This window comes from Mustela nivalis (assembly GCF_964662115.1).
Source record: "Mustela nivalis genome assembly, chromosome: 8".
In the NCBI taxonomy this organism is placed as follows: Eukaryota; Metazoa; Chordata; class Mammalia; order Carnivora; family Mustelidae; genus Mustela; species Mustela nivalis.
The window spans coordinates 53,239,908-53,261,524 of NC_139027.1; the positions used below are offsets into that span (position 1 = coordinate 53,239,908).

General features: G+C 43.0%; 1 protein-coding gene across 19 annotated transcripts in view; it reads left to right on the plus strand.

The window, feature by feature from the left end:
* AAK1 (AP2 associated kinase 1) overlaps positions 1-21,617 on the plus strand; it is a 172,568-nt gene that overhangs the window by 104,056 nt on the left and 46,895 nt on the right. For 12 of the 19 annotated variants that reach the window (XM_082744039.1, XM_082744051.1, XM_082744052.1 and 9 more), the window contains exons 6-13: positions 3,997-4,118; positions 5,553-5,634; positions 6,138-6,270; positions 9,743-9,846; positions 12,038-12,117; positions 16,154-16,308; positions 17,270-17,646; positions 20,956-21,219. In XM_082744039.1, the coding sequence (XP_082600165.1) occupies positions 3,997-4,118; positions 5,553-5,634; positions 6,138-6,270; positions 9,743-9,846; positions 12,038-12,117; positions 16,154-16,308; positions 17,270-17,646; positions 20,956-21,219 (1,317 nt within the window). The remainder of the gene's footprint in view (positions 1-3,996; positions 4,119-5,552; positions 5,635-6,137; positions 6,271-9,742; positions 9,847-12,037; positions 12,118-16,153; positions 16,309-17,269; positions 17,647-20,955; positions 21,220-21,617) is intronic. The other 7 variants (XM_082744053.1, XM_082744043.1, XM_082744045.1 and 4 more) reach the window with 1 other exon arrangement.

A 21,617-nucleotide genomic window follows, 5' to 3' on the forward strand; every position in this document is an offset into this window, starting at 1 on the left:
GGGTCAGACTGAGAACGTGCAGAGGGTGCGGAAGCTGGTGTGGTGGCCGCTGCCAAGTGAGTTCACCTTTGCCACCTCATGACCCTCCCAGCAAGCTGGCAAAGTGGCCAGAGCGGACCTTTACCATTCTTACCTGCATTAGCATTTCTTTCTTTTTTCAAAAAAATTGTATTTATTTATTGGGAGAGAGAGAGAGCGAGAGAGAGCACAAGAGCAGGGTGAGGGTCAGAGGGAGGGGGAGAAGCAGACACCTCACAGAGCAGGGAGCCCAATGCGGGGCTCAATCCCAGGACTCTGGCATCATGACCTGAGCTGAAGGCAGACACTTAACAGACTGAGCCACCCAGGTACCCCTGCCTTAGCATTTCTCCGATATTGATAAGGCTTTCCCCTACGTTGATAGTTTTGGCTTTGTGTCCACTTTTGTATACACCCTTCATTTTTAACTGTTTTTTCTGCGAACATAGGTTTGTATGATGTTATCTTTATGAGAAGGAGGCAAGCTGAGGTGGGGACCAGGTTGATAGAGTGTAATGCTGAGTTCTGCCACTCAGAATCAGAGTTCTAACCAGAAACACAAACCTAGTTTTTAAAGGTGGTGGTTGAGGGAAATAAAAACAGAACAAAAACTCCAGTGTGCCGCATCATCATTCTGTCTTTACTTGGTTTTCCTCCTCTCTCTAACCCAGTGACTTTGGTCTCTGGAACTACCTTGTTTGTGTTTTGAAGTGAGTTAACTTCTTGGTCCCCTGATTATACATTGTAGCGTTGGCAGTATAGACAGTAATTTTGAAGGGGCAGTGCATGTACAGTAGGAGATGCGTGTTTTGCGTGATGTGGGGAAGGCAGGGAAGGAAGATTGCTACTAACGGATACTGAATAAGGGATCGAAGGGTACGTGGCATGTGAAATCCTACCTGGGTATTGTAGTACACACATGGGCATAGTATGATTATAGACAGGGGTTGACAAACTTTCCTGCCAAGGACCGGATAGTAAATATTTTAGGCTTATCAGTCATATTGTCTGTCACAAGGGCTCGGCTCTCCAATGGAGCTCAAATGCAGCACCCATGGACTAGGGGATAAGCAAGGAATGGGCGTGGCTTAACTTGGTCTGAACATCTTCCTTCAGCAACCCCTCGTGGACAGTAAGTTCTATAGATTTTATAGCCAGGCCGTGGAAGATTGTACTGAGGAGTTAGAACTCGAGCAAGGCCTCATAGAATGGCTACGATTTGACAAATGGAGCTGTTGAATAAAAGAACAAAGCAGGCAATGCAGGGAATGCTTAAAGAGACACTGAGCAAGCAGCCTGGCTAGTAATTAGTCACCTGGTTCCTCATTGACTCGATTCCTTTTATGGGGCATTTCTGAACGTAAGGGACTAAGGCAACCCTGTCCTTAAGCATGTCTCCAGTACACTGGGCATACTCACCACCCACCACGGTTGGAGGGTATTATGGCTGAGGACCCTGAGTAACGCTCTGCTTCTAACTTGCTTCCTGCCCCTACAGGAAAGTAATTAATTACCTTTCTCTAGAATTAAATTGCCTAAGTTTACTTCCCAGCTTCATCACTGGGAGCCTCACCCTCTGCATCTGTACAACAAGGATATTATTATATTATTATGAGGATAATCTCATGTGAGGTGCTGAGCACAGTATTACTCATAATAGTAAATAGTTAGGGTAGCCGATCTATAACCTCGGAATTAGATTGCAAGTGTTAGTATTGCGTTGTTGGAATTATTTTAGATTCCTAAAGTGAATATATATTCAGGATAACATGACTGTGTCACTTTGTGTAAATAAGTTAAACTGATGAGCTTTATAAAAAGCTATAGGTGATAGAAATACTTCCTTGCCTCAGCCTTGTCTCTGGGGACCAAGAACATATCCACCAGAGCTGGTGGCCATAGTTCACCCTGCTTATGTGGCTAAAAATCCCAAGGTCAAGATTCTAGATTCAAGTGATTATAGGTTAATGGTACCCCAGGTACAAAAGAGCATCCTCTCAGGAAGAAAAAGAGATTTTAAACCTAGACATCCAAGGCTTCCCACAGATGAATTCCAAGGAAAGTGAGTTAACAGTAACAATAACAAAACCCCTGATAACAACACATGCGGGAGACTCAATAGGAGTAAAAAACAATAAACAAAAGAATCAGTTTGCAGCAAAGGCTTTAGGTAGTAGATTTAGCTGGTACAGAATGTACAGTGAACATTTTTGTAATATATAATGTAATTTTCAGAAGAACTAAAGCAAGTATAGAAACAAGTATGGGAACAAGAGACTTTCACAATTGACCTTTTTTTTTTTTTTTAAAAAAAAAAAAAAAAAAAAGGAAGAGTAGTATTGGTATGGCCCGGGCATTTGATGGCTTTCTGTCTCGCTTCTGACAGACGGACACACACACAAACACGGTGTTAAGTGTGTTTCCATTCAATCAGCATTTTCTATAGCAAGCACTATGTTAGGCCCTGGTAGAGAAGACTACAAACAGGATTAAGAGATGGTTCTTATCTTGGGGCATCTGGGTGGCTCAGTGGGTTAAAGCCTCTGCCTTTGGCTCAGGTCATGATCTCAGGGTCCTGGGATCGAGCCCCACATCAGGCTTTCTGCTCGGCAGGGAGCCTGCTTCCTCCTCTCTCTGCCTGCCTCTCTGCCTACTTGTGATCTCTGCCTGTCAAATAAATAAATAAAATCTTTAAAAAAAAAAAAAAGAGAGAGAGAGAGATGGTGCTTGTCTTGAAGGAGCTTGTAGTCTACTCTTGCCTTTGTTTTCTAAAGGTAATCAGTTCTTGGAAGGCTGATAACAAAAGACAATGGAGACTACAGACTTGCTGGCCCAACAAGATGTTTTGGCTGCCATTTTACTGCCCACATGAGCCAGGTCTGTCCTCCAACACACTAGTCAGCTCAGTTCACCTATACCAACAGTTAGTTACTCAGTACATCTTGAGTACAGATGCGCCCACCATCTTGAAGTTATTCTTTCATTGGCATAGTCCTTTGATACCAGAGATTTCTGGAGATTCTGATATTTGTAAGGTCCCTTCTACTTGGAACTGCTAACCCACTGTCCAAATAATTCATCTATAAAAAGATAATACTTTAATAGGAAAACTGCACATTTGCCCACAGGCCTTTAATCACTTTGAGAAGTAGCTAAAATATAGCAAATATTTATTATTCCAGAAATCCTAATGTAGTGTGGTAAAGAAATTGATATATGTGTGTATAAGGCCCAGTGAAATAATTGACATTAGGAAGAATGAAGTGCTGATGCACCGGGGGGAAGGAGTGACATTTGTCTCAGTGAGTGGGTCCTTGAGGAAGGCTTCAAACATGAGGTGCCATTTGAACTGGATTTGGAAAGATGAATGGGATATTGATAGTTGGGTAAGAAGGTGGGATCACAGAGAACATTCTAGCCTGAAAGAAGAACATGAGGAAAGATACGCAGGCTTGAAAGTATTAGGACTAGGGGTGCCTGGGTGGCTCAGTGGGTTAAGCCTCTGCCTTCGGATCAGGTCATGACCCCAGGGTCCTGGGATTGAACCCCGCATTGGGCTCTCTGCTCAGCAGGGAGCCTGCTTCCCCGCCCCCCGTGCCTGCCTCTCTGCCTACTTGTGATTTCTGTCTGTCAAATAAATAAAATCTTTAAAAAAAAAAAAAAAAAGAAAGAAAGAAAGTATTAGGACTGTTTCTGCAGAGGTGAGAAATGGGGCAGGAAATCTAGGAAAATGGGACTCTTGCTTGCGCATTGTGGAATTCCTCAGCTTGTCCCCTCTATTGTCATTTCACCCTGTTACTACGCTTTGCTTTTTTGTTCACTTGGGATGACCCCTCTCAAGATACTTAGAGGGGAATAACTTTCCTGTGCATATTAATAGGATTATCAGCGGTAAAATATTTATATGACTCTGAACCAGATTTTCATATGCATCACTAAATAATACTTTGGAATGGGTGGTGGGGAAATGTTTTTCAGGTTGAAAATATCCTCTTGCACGACCGAGGCCACTACGTCCTGTGTGACTTTGGAAGTGCCACCAACAAATTCCAGAATCCACAAACTGAGGGAGTCAATGCAGTAGAAGACGAAATTAAGAAGTAAGCTTTTCCTCCTTTCTTGGAGTTTTGTTCATGACCAGATCTGCACCCGTACTTTGAGCTTATGAATGAAAAGGTCAGGGTGGGAAGACCATGGTGCTGGTTTTGGTGCCCCTTGTCTCAGGTCATCATGTTGGAAGTTGGGGTGTCTGATTATAAGTGGAGAATGTGGAAGGGATCCATAAGCATTTATCAGTAGAGTAAAATGAAGGAATCATACAGTACTTTATCAGTGGCCCAGTGATCACTGTATAGACATATTTTGACTTACGTTACATAGTCCTTAAAAAGCTGCATGGTTCACAAACTGTAGAAGGACTGTGATGTTTTCAAGTGGAATCACAACAGCTTGGACATTATCAGTCAGTTGGATGTACTTTCCAATGAAGCCTGCACTGCTGTGTACTCCTTCTTGCTCATAAGGAGCCCACCAGTCTAGTGGAGTTAATGGTAAGTAGGGCTATGAAGTCTCTACAGATACTGAATCACTGACTTGGATGAGAAAAAGCATCTTTAGGTTTCTGGCTCCAGTAGGAACCTGAACCATCTTCCCCTTCATGTCCAGAGTGTTAGGTTTTTCACAGGCAACAACATTCACTAATACCAATAATAAACCAGCAGTCTCGTCTGCACACCTCTGTCCTGATCTTCAGTCTCCTTTCCTGCTTCATCCCCAGCAGCCAAGCTGGGGCAGGAAGACTTTGGTCCATGGTGCTGGTGGACAGCTGAACCATGGTGCCTTCTGGGCTTTGGAGACTTGAGCAGCAGAGTCATGTGCTTGGTAGCATCAGACACTCAACTTTGAAGCTGAGCTTATATTGTCTTTACTTGAGCCAGAGATAAGAGGAAGACTGTTGCTTCATCCCTCTTCCAGCACCCCCCTCACTCCCCGTTCTGCCCTTCTCCAGTGTCTCAACCTGTATGACATGTCTGAGTTGAGCCAAATCAAGGGGAATTGCCGTTTTTAAAAAGGAATCAGAGAATACAGTATAAATACACTATTAGACAACAAGGATTTGTAGGAGATTTTATCATTGGAGGACCCAAGAAGAGTTGCTTTTAGTGTTTATTGAAGTGCCTCAGTGTCTGGGTCTCCCTGTGCTATCAGATAGAAGGACTGCTTCTAGAGGGCCTTGGGGGTAGACCAAGGACAGCTTTTCATTTTATCTGCACTGGTATTTCATGCTCTCTTCTGCGGATTGCTTCCAGGGAACTAGACTTTTTAAATTTAATGTATGTGTTTTTAAAAAGTTATTTCTGGGTGTGGTGCATAAACAATGAATGTTGGAACACTGAAAAGAAATAAAATAAAATAAAATGGAAAAAAATACTTAAAATGCAAAAAAAGAAAAAAATAAAAAGTTATTTCTGCTACCCCTGGTTTTTAATTATAGCATTGACATATTTAACAAAAAACAAATCTCTTGATTGTAGATACACAACGCTGTCCTATCGAGCACCAGAAATGGTCAACCTGTACAGTGGCAAAATCATCACTACGAAGGCAGACATTTGGGTAGGTGTCAACTAACCTATCCGCACCTCAGATACCAGCAGTCTTGACCATAAACCCCCAAGTTTAATGCAGACAGTGCCATAGCGAGAGTGGCCACTGTACCATGTCACTGTCTCCTGACCCTCAGGGTTATTCTTCACTCCAGGTGACCAGCCACTGCCTCATGAAGGATGTCAAAGGAAATGACTTTAGAGTTCTGTGAAAATTATTCAGGTGACCTGCCCTTTATTTAGGTGGTTTTCATATATGCATTACTAATTCTTAAGAGCAAAACAGCTGAAATGCTTGTTCCTTATTGGAACACAGTTTGGTAATGATGGTCGAAATAATGTACGTCAGCAGCTAAATAGTGGTGTTGAGTTCTAAATTCAAGTTTCTGATAGGTTAATAGTACAGAGTGTTTGTATCTGCTTGTAAATGTGGACGAGGCCAGTATCTCTCAGTAGACCCATCGGCAGTTATGGTAAATAAACCACTTGTAGCAATCTGCTTTATTTTTTTAGGCTCTCGGATGTTTGTTGTATAAATTATGCTACTTCACTTTGCCATTTGGAGAGAGTCAGGTGGCAATTTGTGATGGAAACTTCACAATTCCTGATAACTCTCGATATTCCCAAGACATGCACTGCCTAATTAGTAAGTATTTAAAGTTTCTCGTTTCATGTGTTTACTTCTAATCTCCAGGAATGAACTGGGGGACAGAGGGACTGGATCGCAGGAGGGACGGGTTGGATGCAACAAAGATGAGTCATCCGGTAATGGTTGGTCACTCAAAGATGACATAAAACAGTGTTAGAGTCATAGGACTTTTTACCAGAAATCTAAGCTCTTTTGCACTTGAGCAGAAATCCCAACTGTGCTCTGAGCTGCACAGAACTGCTCTGTTCTCTTGCAGTCGATATGAAAGAGTCCAGCTGACTCTTATCAAGTGATAAGAAATTCATCCTTGCAAAACTGGAAGCAACTCAAATTGAAATGATTGCCATGCGTTGGCTGGAGTGAATACATAATTAAGACTGTATAACTCTGTGGAACAAGATTTTTTTTTTCTCTCTTTAGGTTAATCACTGGATTTTGATAACAAGCATTTAAACTTGGTGCTTGGTTTAAAGTGTTTTTTTTTAGATGCCCCACTCTTCTGCATCATCCTAGCGAGCATATGTGCCAGTTCATTAACCAGATGGTAGAACGAGTAATCTTTGCACAAGCACTTGTACTTAAATGTGAAACAGAGATAGTTTATCATCTTTTCACATTGGTCAGGGGATTTAGCATCTAAATTTTAACCATGACGGGGTATAAGTCCTGGGATGGTTTGGGGCCCCGTTTGGGTCCTGGGTGGGGTTGCATTGAAAAAAATAGAAGGAGATATGGGTAGAGCATCTGACAGTTGTTGAGGGCCTCCTTGTACCTTATTTAATTCTTTAAAATCTCATATAGTAAATTTAATTATCCCCATTATACAAATAAGAAAGCCAAAGCTGAGAAAGTATAGGTGACTTACCCAGGGTAACGTAGTTACAGCTTTTAGGCAACTATCCATTCCACTGGGCCAATTTCATCAATCCACTTCCTCTGTTTATGAAACAAAAAGTGTGTGTGTGTTGGTGGGGGGGTAATTTAAAGAGACAGAGTGTGGCATTTAATGGTTGTTGGATGGTTTTCAGAGGTAAAGCAGGAGAGTAGTCCCTCCTTATCCGCGGATTTGCTTTCTGCGGTTTTAGCTACCCACTGCTGACCGCACTGGGAAGCAGACGATCCTACTTCCCATGTATAGTTGGGTCAGTAGTAGCCTAATCTTATGTCACCATGCCTGTGTCATTCCCTCATGACATCTCATCACACAGGCATTTATGCTTTCACGTCATCACAAGAAGGGTGAGTACAGTGTGATGAGATGTTTTGAGAGAGAGGGAGAGACCACATTCCCCTAACTTTTATTGTAGCATATAGTTATAAATACTTTATTTTATTATTATTGTTAGTTGATCTCATACTGTACCTAATTTATAAATTGAGCTTTATCATACGTATGTGTGTATAGGAGGAAACAGTATCTCTCGGAGTCAGTACTATCTGTGGTTTCAGGCTCCTACTGGGGGTCTCGGAACTTGTCCCTCCCCCCTCTCCCACACCAGATAAGGAGGGACTACTGTGTATCTATTCTAGAACTGGAGCTACCTAAGTGAGACTGGAAAGATATATAGGAAATGGCCACATCTGGTGCTAGAAAGGTAGGATTTTAGGGACTACATTTGTTAACATTTGTACAGCCATTCATATTAGGAAAAATAACTCTTCACTAGTGTCTGTAACACTGACATCTTTCCCAAACTCTGACCTATTTCTTTACAAACTGCTTGAAGTTTCCATAGTCAACCTAAAGTCACAGGTCTAAAATTAAATTTATTGTTCTTGCCCAATTACTGCCGATACATAGTTCCCCTCTTTTTTCAGTTTCTATCAGTGGTGTCACCATTCAAGCTGGGATAATGGAAACTTAAGGTTTTCTTTGGACTTGGCTCACAAGAGAGTATAGTCAGGCGTTTTCTAGGCAGTGCTCATTCTTGGGAGTCTCTCCTATTGCCATCACATTCTCTCTGTTCTCATCCCTGTCACCACAGTATATACACACTGGGTCAGAGTGTGCCTGTAGGGGTGGGGTGGCCACTAGCCTCTCTCCTCAGTCAGTCAGTCCAGCACCGCCTCACAGTGAGATCGGTCTTACACAGCGGCCCCCTAGCAAGTCCCCATATTAAACTTCCTTGTTCGCCCATGGTCCCACAGGAGGGCCCAGCTTCTTAGCATGGCATTTAAGACCCTTCATACCCCACCCAGCCAGCCTTATTTCCCTGTGTTCTCTGACAAGGAAATTTCTCTCTGTCCCTCTGGCACCTGCCTTTCCTCACAACAGAGCCTTCCCTTGCTTTTTACCCAAGTGCATTTTTGCCCAGACTATTCCTTCACCAAGAATATCTTTTTTCCCTCTCTCCCCTGACCGACTTAATTCTTTCCTGCCTTCAAGCCCAAATCCTGTGTTTTCTTTCTTCCTTCCTTTCTTTTTTTTTAATTACTTTATTTGAGAGAGAGAGAGAGAGAGAAAGTACACGGGCTGGGGACTAGGGTTGGGCAGAGGGAGATGGAGAGAGAATCTCAAGCAGAGCCCCGGCTGAGCCAGGAGCTGGACACGGGGCTCAGTCTCACAGCCCTGAAATCATGACCTGAGGCAAAAATCAAGAGTTGAACTCTCAACCAGCTTCGCCACCCTGGCGCCCCCAAACCCTGCTTCTTCTGCAAGGCCTTCACAAGACTGCAGCCTCTTCAGCCTTAGTGTTCAGACCATTCATTTGGTTCCTTAAACAGTAAGGCCTTGCATTGTTGTTTGTATGTATGCATGTGTATGTTTGTGTGTCTTCACAAAGATGTTTTTCCTGGGGAGTTTTCCAGCTTCAGAAAGGGCGGAAGCTTAAAGGATCTGGAAATAAACAAATGTTGTATAGAATATGTAAAAGTAGAGATATATTTATCATTTTGTAATTTCTTTTAGAATGGAAACCAGCTAATATCCCCAACAAAGGAGTAATAAGTTAGTTTTTTAAAATCTGAGTTTTGAGGGGTGTTTGGATGGCTCAGTTGGTGGACATGTGCCTCTTTATCATCAGGATCACGAGTTCTAGCTCCATGTTGGGGGTAGAGATTACTAAAAAAAAAAAGAAAGAAAGAAAGAAAGTGAAAAAAAATAAGTTTTGATTATAAATATCAAGGATAATCATTTGTTTAGCAAGATAACTTCATAGGTACCAGAATATGAAGGTGGTAACTTTAATAATGAGAGCTTGCTTGAGTCTCTGTTGTCCAAGCCACAGAATGTGAACTTCAAGTATCTTTGTTTCAGTTCAGAAACTTTGTTACTTTCTTGTATATATTAAAAGTTTTAGGGAAGTTAGAACTTTGGTTTCTGAGAGGGGAGGAAAAAAGCTAATTACACTGTTTGACTTTTATGAGAAATAAAAATGAAAAAAAAATTGATAACAGAGAAATTATGTTTCCTAGCTAATGTAATAAGTATTAGGGTATTATTAAATATGTTCACATATGTTTGTCTTAGGGTATATGTTGGAACCAGACCCGGATAAAAGGCCAGATATTTACCAGGTGTCCTACTTCTCATTTAAACTACTCAAGAAAGAATGCCCAATTCCTAATGTACAGGTATGTGAAAGGTGCTTTTTAGGGGGAAGTAAATATTATCAAATTGTCATTTAAAATTCCTGGATCGTAAACCAGCTTTTAATGAATATAGATGCCCCTTGTTTTGTGTGGTAGGGGGCATGCAAACAAAGCTAACTGTGAAGCAATTACTATAAAGAAAATCCAGTTTTCCCATAGAATTTAGTTATTAAACTAAGGTGTTACACCAAAAAAAAAAAAAAAAAAAAAAAAAAAATCCCTAGGGATTGAGTTGAGTACTTTGGGTGAAGATTGACCAACCTACTGTCCTGTTAATTTCCACATTTCACTATGAGCTATGTGCCTGTTGTGTTTCCCTAGCAGTGGTAAGGCAGGCTGTCTTCCTGAGGTGGGCCTCTGAATTTGCTCCCATACCTACTGGAACATAAGCCCTTTGACCCTTTTCTCCTTTCCTGCAGCAGAGCTTTCTTGATTCTGCTTCTATTCTCCACCGTCTATAACTTACCGTCCTTCCTTTCCCGCTACCCTCCTCACACACATCAGGCCATAGGAATGTTTTCTACATTTAGTAATTCTAAACTCTGCACTCAACAGTTTTCAGAGTACAGTGCTTACAAACCCCCTTTTTACAGTCTTAGCATATTTTTCCTGTGTGATCCAGCTCCCTTAAATATTTTACTAATGTATGCCATAGTAAATAAGTTCTAATCTGAAATTGTCTTCCCAGTTTTCCCAATCGTGAATATCAATCATGATGTCACTGTTGGAGCTTAAAGGTACTAATAAATAACACTCCTCTTTCACTCCCACTTTTGGAATCAGATATGGGAATCATTCAGATGGAACTCAGAGTGTTGACTGTATTGCTAATAAGATTGAATCAGAGGGGGCACCTGGGTGGCTCAGTGGGTTTAGCCTCTGCCTTCAGCTCAGGTCATGATCCCAGGGTCCTGGGATTGAGCCCCACATCAGGCTCCCTGCTGAGCAGAGAGTCTGCCTCCCCCTCTCTGCCTGCCTCTCTGCCAAGTTGTGATCTCTGTTGTGTCAAATAAATTAAAAAAAAAAAAAAGATTGAATCAGAGAACGAAGCTTGACCAGTCAGGTTCCCCAACTTTAGATCCACATGACGGAGCAGGGAGCACCTGATTTTGTAGGGAGAGCTTCTCAAAGGAGAAAGGGCACAGGTGAGCCAGGTGAGCTCACTTTTTTCTCCCAGTCCTATCAAATAAGTTACGCTTCTCCCTTGGGAGAGGTATGCTTGGAGAGAGGAAGAGAAGCAAGGAGAGATATCCTAGCAGAAATTCTCCCCACCTAGACACATGAAGGAAATGGAAGGTCCCTCCTAAAAGCCTGACCATTTACTATGACTAGTATTCCATTTATCAGCTTTCCAGATTAAAATGAGGAATCTTGTACGGAGCCTAACATTACCTTTTTTTTCTTTTGCTGCCCCACTTTCCCATTCATTAAGTTAAATAACCTGAAGTATAATTAGAAGCATTCAGATTGGTAACTGTTTTTTTAAAAGTCAGCTTCATGAGTCTCAAGCCATTCGGTACTCACTCAGCAGTGCTAAGCAGTTGTCTTGTGGTTGGGGATAGGAGTGCTCCCTCCAGAGTTGGACCCTGTATTAGGTGGCCAGTGCACAATCCAGGGAGTAGGAGTTCTGCTGGCCTTGTGGGTCAACGGGTGCCTCATGCACTGGGACAGTCTCAGTGCTGCAACCATTTCACATGGTTCGTGGCTCTGGTTTTCTCCCAACGTTCAAGACAGAAGACGGAATGAATCCCAGCTGGATGTGCTGCTAGTCAGCACTGACTTCTGTCAGGTCTAGCTCATAGCTTAAATAGTATGGGTTTACTATTTACTGATACAACTATCAGGTTACCGTTATCTCTTTCCCATTCCATTCTCAACACTACCTCCAAGCTGTGTGGTAGGAAACGAAGGGTCCAGAAGGTTGGGAGCGGTGGAGGAGGAGCACACCTGACTCTGGCTGCTCTGTCCTCTTCTCTGATATGGTGCCTCCCTGAAGGGGGCGGAGACTGGTGGGCTCTACCCTTGGTTAACTTCACTTCCCTCTACTAGACATCCGGGCCTGGAAGCCACGCTGGAAAATCCCGGACACGTATTTCTGTTGGCCTAGTCATGCTGGTATTCATTTACAAAGAAATCTGCAATGTCCTTTTGTGGTTTCCTTTCAATTCTATAGAACTCTCCCATTCCTGCAAAGCTTCCTGAGCCAGTGAAAGCCAGTGAGGCAGCTGCAAAAAAGACCCAGCCAAAGGCCAGGTAAGAACCGCCCAAGTGTGCACAGGTCCTGTGCCAGTGACCACAGTGGCAGGGGAAGGTGCTTGGTTATCGGTTTGCTCCCGTGGCCAGAGGCTGCGCAGAGCTGGAGAGCGAGCTCTGTCTTTTCCTGGGAGTACAAGGAGGAATATAAGGAAATGCAGCCATCGACATTTGAAAGAGAACCAAGGACTCCACAGCTGTTTCTTTTGCTCTACAAGCACAGGAGCATTCAGAGAAGAAGCAACAGCTGACTTAAAATATTGCCAAAAAGAACATCCTAAACAGAGGTCCTGGCCTTCATGTAGCCTGGTTCTCCACTCTAGTCCTTCACCTCCCTTTCCTCCTTACTTTCTGTGGCTCTGACCACCTCAAAAGAGTGCTGGTGAAGGCACAGACTCGGTGAACAGCAAAAGAGCTTGTGGATCTTAGGTAATCACCTTCCAGGTAACATGGGGTCTTCCAAGAAGCAGGTGCCAAGAGAGGACTGAAGAAGCTAGGATTTTATTTGACCAGGAGGGAAAACAGGGAAGCAGCCAGGGAAGGCCGGAAGAACTGTCAGAAGGCGATGTAAGTCTGACTCAGAGAGAGGAAGGAAGGGTAGGTAGAAGTGACCTAGAAACTACCAGACAGTTTACGGAAGGTTCACCAAAGATGTCAGGGAATCCTCAAGCCAAAGGCAGCCATCAGAGGAGCCCCATATCCCAGGAATCGGCCTACTTTAATCCCCCTATGTTTGGGGTCAGAGGCTGGGAGCAGCCCGTGGGAAGCATAGCCTCAGAGCGAGCATGGCAGTGGATTTCAGTAGCACAGCAGCTGGGGGGCACGTAGCCTTTGGACCCCTTCCAAGCCGCAGGTCTCCGGGGCACAGCCTCTTGGTCTCCGTGCTTCCAAATGGCAGGTTCCGAGGGTAGTCATAGAGATGTGTATACCTCTTTTTTCTGCCATGTTCCTGTGGCAAGGAAACATGAGTCACAGACTGTCAACCCAGTACCCTAGATGGGAATATGTGAATTTTAATAGAACGGTAAAATAATTTTACACATTTTATATTTTGTACATTTTAAATTTTATACATTTTAAAACATTCTTAAATGTTTATGGAATAAATGTAAACACTGATGTGGCTCCAAAAGTTAAGAAGACTTATTTTTCACAAATTCAGCAAACAATATTAATAACAGTGTTATTTTCAATAATCAATAACAATGTTACTTTGTAGTCTGTTCCTTACTGAAGTTGGCTGTGCTCACCTCTGGAAATTGCTTTTGGGGTTGAACTCATTAGCTGAGTATTCGGGTTTATGCCCATATTGCTCTAGACCCAAATATGGAAGGTACTGAGGCTAAGCAAGGATCCAGCCCCACAAAGGCCCGCATTTATAACGGTGACAATGACCGGTACCGCTCTGAGTGGTGCTGTGTTGTGTCAAATGAAGAAAAGCATACCTGTATCATAAGGCACATGTGAACATTGGTGACTGTGAAACTGTTTGTATGGATCCAGAATGCTCAAGAATACATAGGCCTTACAGCCCAGAGATTTGGGGCTAAGGTGTCCTATCTGTAATTTACATTGATTTCATTTGCATTACCATATTTGCTCCCCAGTCCCAAGAAGTTACGTTTTTCTTTCTGACTCTGTTATTAAAGTAACCACTCTTCTTTAAGGCATCTTGTATAGCAGATACCGTATAAGGCCCTTTATATAAATAAGATGACTTTATTTTCCTTGAAGTAGATCTATGAACCGTTATTGTTCTCATTTTACAGATGAGGAAACAGATTCAGAATTATAGGTTGCCCAAGGTAATCAATCAATATGTGGTTAGTAAAAAAGAGCCCAGAATTCTAGCATCCATATTGGGTTCTTACTCTGTTCTATGCATTGAATGATTTGCACACAAACACATAGATTGGACAACTTAGAGCCAGATCTCCTGCTTAAAGATATTTTTTCAGAGCATATTGAGGGCCATTCAGACTAACATTTTGAGCACTCTGCAGTTTATAAAAATGGTTTCACAGTCGTTGATGCATTTGATATTCACATCTGCTTCATGATGTATTATTTTCTCCATCTCCTACAGAAGGGACCCAAAGCAAGAAGAGGTCAAATGGCATACCTATCATCACACAGTTAGTCAGGAAGCAAGCTCAAATATAGTTTTCTCTGACTCCAAATCCTTTTATCTCTAAGATTTTACCCTTAAGACACATCCATCCAGGGGCTCCTGGGTGGCTCAGTTGGTTGAGTGTCCGACTCTTGATTTCGGCTCAGGTCATGATCTCAGGGTCGTGGGATCGAGTCCTGTGTTGGGCTCCATACTCAGCACAGAGTCTGCTTGAGATTCTCTCTCTCTGCCCTTCCTCGCGCTCTCTTTCACTCTCTTTCTCTATCAAATAAATAAATCTTTAAAGAAGAGAGAGAGAGAGAAATCGATCCAGTGTGGAGATTCTTAATTAACTTTTGGTTACGACAGACATCTGTTGGACTTTCTCACTGTTGGCTGTATTATTCTTATACATTTCTTCTCCAACATTTGGCCTGTTTTCTTTTCTACCTTCCTTCCCCAGATTATAGCCTCCCCAAATATGATAACTTTTATATTATAAGTTCTCTACCCTACACAAGAGCATCCCTCTAGCAGGATTGCAAAGGAAAGCCTCAGGATCCCCAGTGGACATCCCCTGGAGATATGTCATGGGGAAGGCACATGGGACCTGCTGCTTTGCTTCCTATCTTACATTTCGTGGAGAATGTACCAGACATATTTTGGGAATAGTCATGAAGCTCATTTGTTTTGGCCATAACTTCAGTTATACTCCCCAGTGTGTATTTTCAAAAGACCACTACTCTGTTCTGAGTTAGATGGCAGCCAGCTGTCTGAACTACTCTAACTGAACAGAAGTTATCCCTGAATTTTTACACTATCACAAGGAATAAGACCACCCAGCAGTCCTCCCTGTGTTAATTTGAATTAGATTTGGCTGTAACATTCAATATGACTGTGGCTCATAAAAGATAGACTGGAGGTAAGTAGTCCGTGGTTGGTTTGGCAGTTCTGCCCCACACCCAGGCTTCTTCAAGCTTATCACTCTACCTTCCCTACGATTGTAGCTATGACCTCATAGACCAAAACGGTAACTTCCTGTTCCAAGCAACAGATGAAGGAGTAGCCAAAGAAGAGAGACAAATGGCATATCATGGAAACTGCCATGTGACAATTTGATTTCCCATGTAAGGCCAGAACTTCGACACATTAGCCACACCTAATTATAAGAGAGGCTGGACAATGTGATTTTTACTCTGGGTGAAGTCTAGCTAAATTTTTTAATTGGAATATATTTTGTATATAACATTGTATAAATTTAAGGTGTCCAGTAGTTAAAAATTTAACTAAAAATAGTTAAAAATTAATAAATTTAAGGTATACAGTAATTAGAAGTTCTTCCCCTGGGAAGAAGAGGTACATGTATATTGAGGAAATAGATCCCTGTCATAGTCCCCAAATCCTCTATCTTGAATTATTTACTCATTCCTTCTAGTTGCCTTATTGGAGTCACTCGTTTACATGCTTTTTTTAATTATAGAGAGACCATTTTGATAACTAGTTCTAACCAAGTTTGAGTTCCTTCTATATCTGAAAAACACCTGTTTCAAACCCCTTTCCATTATCACCCAAAGGTATATTCTGGGAAATCCTAGGAATTAGTAGGTCGAAGGATTCCAAGTTCAGGTATAGGGCTCTCTTCAAAGTTCTCCAGGCACATGGACCCATGAAAAGTTCTGCTGAAAGAAATCGGCTTGATGTATATTGATTAGTGTGTTAAATTTCTTTCCCACCAACCCTTGTTTTATAACATCGAGTAACACATAACATCCTGTGGCATACCCTTTGACAAATGTCGATTAAGCCAGTCTGGAAGGTTTGGATGAGTGTGGAGGGGAAAGCCAGTCCATCAAGTGCTCTGTCTGCTCCTTTCCCACTCTCCCCACGTTAATGTAAATCTTTGTCCCCCCTCCCTTCCTTTTCTAGACTGACAGATCCCATTCCCACAACAGAGACTTCAATTGCACCCCGGCAGAGGCCTAAGGCTGGGCAGACTCAGCCAAACCCAGGGATCCTTCCCATCCAGCCAGCCCTGACACCTCGAAAGAGGGCCACGGTTCAGCCCCCACCCCAGGCTGCAGGTCAGTAACTCGGTTTGAAATTTGGTACACGTCTTGGTTATCCCGGTCAGTAATGGAAGTCTCGGGAAGACTACTTTTGCTTCAGAAATGGAATCCAGAGGCACATGAGGAATAATGGTTTGCCTTGAGGAACAGGGGGTAAGCGCGCACTGAAATTATATGGCACGTAGCTGGTAAAAGGGGAGTCCTCTCACTGAATTCTGCAGGGGATCTCCAAGACCACTGAAGCGTGATACCTCTATTTTTTCTAGTCTTGACCCTGATTTTCTGGTTTGGTCCATTCATCCCATGCTTTCATGTTTATTTCATATTCTTCTCTTGGCCTTGAAAGAAACAAGACTCTTCTTTTTTGACACAGAGGCGTTGTTTCTTTAATGTTCTGTCTACTTAGAGTATCTGTTTCCACTCCGTGTTTTGGTATTCTGGTTCTAATGAGGTGATTTAGTTTAGAGGACTTAAATTATCCAGTAACAGAGTTTAGTCATCACTTCCCTACCAGGAAGCTGCTTTTGGTGAATTTGGTGGTCATCTACTCATAGGCAGGCATCTAGACTGGGTTCGTGTAACTTACATACATGTATATATGTAGATACATGTAAAATATCAAAGAAGGCTTTTGTCCCGAAGCTTTTAAGTGCAAAGATTGTATTTGAATACACTAGCGTCAAAGGCCAGTTGAATATGGACTTGGGTGGTGACTAAAGGAGTAATTGACAGATGGTATGGTGAATAAGGGAAGGCTTTCTGAAGGAGGCAAGCATTGAACCTTGTCCCTGAACCTTGTTTTGAAAAACACTAAGCACATAGTTTAGCAAGAAGATGCAAAGACAGAGGCACATGGATTTTGGGATTATCTGTCTACTTATCAACCCCCCCCCCCCCATTTCTTTGGCAAGAGAAAGCAAACCATTTTTGTCTGGAAGAGTTTGGAGCCCTTATATGGAGTTTATTCTCATTACAGGATCCAGCAATCAGCCTGGCCTTTTAGCCAGTGTTCCCCAACCAAAAACTCAGCCCCCACCCAGCCAGCCTCTACCACAGTCTCAGCCCAAGCAGCCGCAGGCTCCACCTACCCCACAGCAGGCGCAGCCCACTCCAGCCCAGGCTCTGCCCACTGCGGCCCAGGCCACGCCCCAGCACCAGCAGCAACTCTTCCTCAAGCAGCAGCCGCAGCTGCAGCAGCAGCAGCCCCAACAGCAGCAGCAGCCGCAGCAGCAGCAGCCGCCGCAGCAGCAGCCACCACCCCAGCAGCAGCCACCACCTCCCCAGCAGCCCGCGGGCACGTTTTACCAGCAGCAGCAGCAGCAGCAGCAGCAGCAGCAAGCCCAGGCTCAACAGGTAAAGCGTTCAGTCTGACCCTTGCTTGACCCAACTGAGGCGGCGCTGTGGACAGGCCCAGGAGACGTAGGCATCTTTCTTGAGAAGCACCAGGAAGACAGGGAGCCACTAGACATCGCATCATTGCTTCTTCCAGAACAAAATACAAGAAAGCTGTGCATAGCGGATGCATCATGGGGCCACTCACACCCCTTTCTTGGGGAATTCTTCAGCTGATGGAGGAGCCTCACCAAGGGAGCTGTTTTAAGGGGCTCCTTTTCTCTTCTCTCTAGCTCTCTGTCTTTTTTTTCCTCTAACACAATTGCATCAATACCATACTAAAAATAATAATTTCTTCTTCTTAAAAAACACCCAGTAATGTTTAACTTCCTGATGTCTCCTAATTTCACTTGGCTTGTTCGAATCAAGTTCCAAACAAGGCCCACATGTTATGTTTAGATGCAAATCTTTTTTCTTCCATTATCTTTTCATAGTTTTTCTACATTTTTTACTATGAGCATAATTCATTTTATAATGATTGACATGTCTTTCAAGTCCCCTTTTATTCATAATGCCCTCTCCCTTTTTTTTCACTTTGCCACTTAATTTTTTGAAGAAACTAGGTCAGTTGTCCTGTAGAATTTTCCACCTTCTGGAATTTGGCTAATTGCGTCCCTGCGGCCATATATGTTCTTCCATCCCCTTGGGATACTTGGGAAATATATTTTGTTTCTTTTGTTTTGTTAACAGAATGTACACAATAAATGCAAATTTATATTCCTAATTCAGAATTGTAATTATAGGATTTTTGCTTAACTCCTTGGATTTTATATTTGTATTTTTCTGATCTGGTAAACTGGTGATTTTTTGAGGCTTGCTCAGAATTTGGTTCAGTTGGATAGTTCTTTGTTCTTCCAGTTGCATCTCTTCAGGAGGCGTATAGGGTCTGGTTGTCGCTCTCTTTTATCAATATTAAAATCAGTCCGTGAGTTTGGTATTGTCTGTCTGATCCATTCATTCAATGTCCCAGATCAGTTTAGCAGCAATTGCTAATCATTTCCTCAGTCCATTCACTCATCAGGCATGAAAACATGGTGATATTCTAACATTCCCTCTTCACTTAGGGGCTGGAATTTTTCTGAGTAGAATTTTTCTTAACAATTTGATGACCCTGACATACTGTTTATATAGAAAAGGCAGGAAAAAATGCTTGAGTTTTTGCCTGTATTTACCAGTTTTCAGAGTGGGTTTGTTGCTAGTGTCATCTAAAGATGAACAGAGGTTTTTGATTTGTTTTATTTTAGTGTCATGAATTCAGGGATTTAAACATATTTAGTTTCCAGACATTGCTGTTTTTAAAATTTTATTTTGATGCCTAAATTGACCCAGCTTTGACCAGTAGAAGTCTCTTCAAGCCGGTTCCTGGGTCCTTTGGTGGTGACCCAGCCATCTTTAATGGTTTCCTCGCTGTTTATTGTAACAGGTCATTCCAGTCTCACTCTGCCCTTGACCTGGATACAGCCATCTCTCTGAAGGAGCTCCCTTTCTTTTTAAAAATGATATTTAGAGACCACATTTTGATGCTAAGGATACTCCTTTGCTAATGGGTCAGTTATTGTTTTTAGGCCTTTTGAGGGGATACTTGGGAAATATATTTTGTTTCTTTTGTTTTGTTAACAGAATATACACAATAAATGCAAATTTATATTCCTAATTCAGAATTGTAATTATAGGATTTTTGCTTAACTTCTTGGATTTTATATTTGTATTTTTCTGATCTGAAGATCTTGATTCCTAACAACATTAACATAATCACTTAATTGCTTTATAATTTCAACATAATAGTGCCAACACGAGTACTGGAAACAGTTTGAGATTTCTCTCTCTCTCTTTATAAAGATATTATTTATTTATTTGAGAGAGAGTGAGAGAGAGAGTGCTTGTGCAGGAGAGGAGAGAGGTTCAGAGGGAGAAGCCGACTCCCCGTTGAGCAGGGAGCCTGATGCTGGACTCAATCCTGGAACTCCGGGATCATGACCTGAGCTGAAGGCAGAGACTTAACCAACTGAGCCACCCAGGTGCCCCAGTTAAAGATTTCTTTGTCCTTTTCATTCTTAAAATGTTTTGCTCATTATTTTCTGGAATCAATTTGATACACAGGTTTATTTGTTTGATTTTGATTTTGATTTGTAGTTATTGCCAAATTTTGGGTTAATTTTGTTGAATGAAAATATAAAACATTTACAGAGTTTCAAAGTTACAGAATTCTGCTCTCTCCATCCCATAATATAGAGGGAGCCCTCATGCCTGTTTACAACTTGAGAGCATTCTATTTTAAGGATACATAGCATGGTTTATTCAATCAGTGTCCCCTGTTGATAAACATTTGGTCATTTCCAGCATTTTGCAGTTATAAATAGGCAGCTACTTGTTGACATCTGCTTCTTTGCTAACCCTTTAACTTTTGCCCCAGGAGGCAAACCTTATCCAATCCCCTAACTCTACAACTAAGTAACAGTGTTTGGGATGCTCAAAGGCAAGTTCTTGACTTTTGTTGATTAGTAGGCGTTTCTCTTAGGCCCTTCTCTGGGGCGGGAGTGCATGCGTGAGTGCGTGCGTGTGTGTGTGTGTGTGTGTGTGTGTGTGTGTGTGTGTGTGTGGTAGCCCTTAGCAGTGTGGAATAGACAAATGGATAAGAAGTATCCCTAGCCATTGGCAGTTTATAAGAGAATATAACTCGAAAGAATCGGTTATAGACACAAGATAAAATACCAGTAAGTGTGCTAGAGGATACTGAACATTTTGAATGTTTAAAGATGGGACAATTAGTAAGATAGAGCTATAGGGAAATAATTTTCAGCAGGGCTCGAACAGACTCTTTATAGCTGGCTTAGCATTTAGGTTATTTTCAGTGTCGTCCCTGCTTCATCCTCTTCATGGAGCAAAGCATTTTAATCTTGGCTGCTAACAAATCCCTTTACAAGCAGGATTACGTCTGAGATTGGGAGATCGTTTATTAGCTTCCCTTCCACCCCAGCACGGGGAGTCAGAAGATGCACAAAGGGATGCCTTAGACTTGCCAGAGAAACTCCCCAAAGCCAGGAGGTGGCCCAGAGCCCTCGATGCAGCCTGGCAGTGTCAGGTGCTGTGGGGTTAATTTTAATGCCCTGAGGTCCCCCTCCTAAGTTGAGGCCAAGCTAAGAGACTTCTGCCTGCCCTTGCCTTTGGCTTCAGACTGGGCTCGGTTATTCCTGAGACGTTGGTCTTTTGTGGAATACCGTTCTGAGACACTCTGTTCCCCTCGTCCTTTTTTCCACTTCTCCTGCTCAGTTTCAGGCAGTACACGCAGCCGCCCAGCAACCAGCCATCCCCCAGTTCCCGGTGGTGTCGCAAGGAAGCTCTCAGCCGCAGCTGATGCAGAACTTCTACCAGCCGCAGCCGCAGCAGCAGCAGCAGCAGCTGGCCTCGAGCTTGCACCAACAACAGCTGCTTACTCAGCAGGCCGCCTTGCAGCAGAAGACCGCGGTGGTGGTAGCGGGACAGCAGCCCCAGGCGCCCCCCGCCGCAGCCCCGCAGGCGCCCGCAGAGCCGGCGGTAAGAGCCGGCCAGGGCTCTGAGTCCCAGAGTCCCGGAGCAGGAGAGCGCAGCGGGCGGGGCCCGCCACCGGGCGGGGCCCCTGCGTTAGGGAGAGGTGGCTGCCCCAGGCTTGTGGTTAAAATACTTGATTTTTGTTCTCTTGTTATGCCTGAGGTCAGGAGGATGTATTCTGTAGAAGGTAAGAGGTTTAACAAAAACGATTCTAGGCTACTGATGAAGAGAAACATTCTTATTTATCACTCTAAAATTAGACTGGCAGAAAGAGCTGTTTGCTGTCTCTGTTGGTGCGTGTAGGTCAGTCAAGGACCCAGATAGGATCAGAGGAAATCCTTTCCCTTGAAGGGGGGGGTTTGACCACTGTGGCCTCTCCAGTCTCTGGAGGTTTGCGTGGCCTC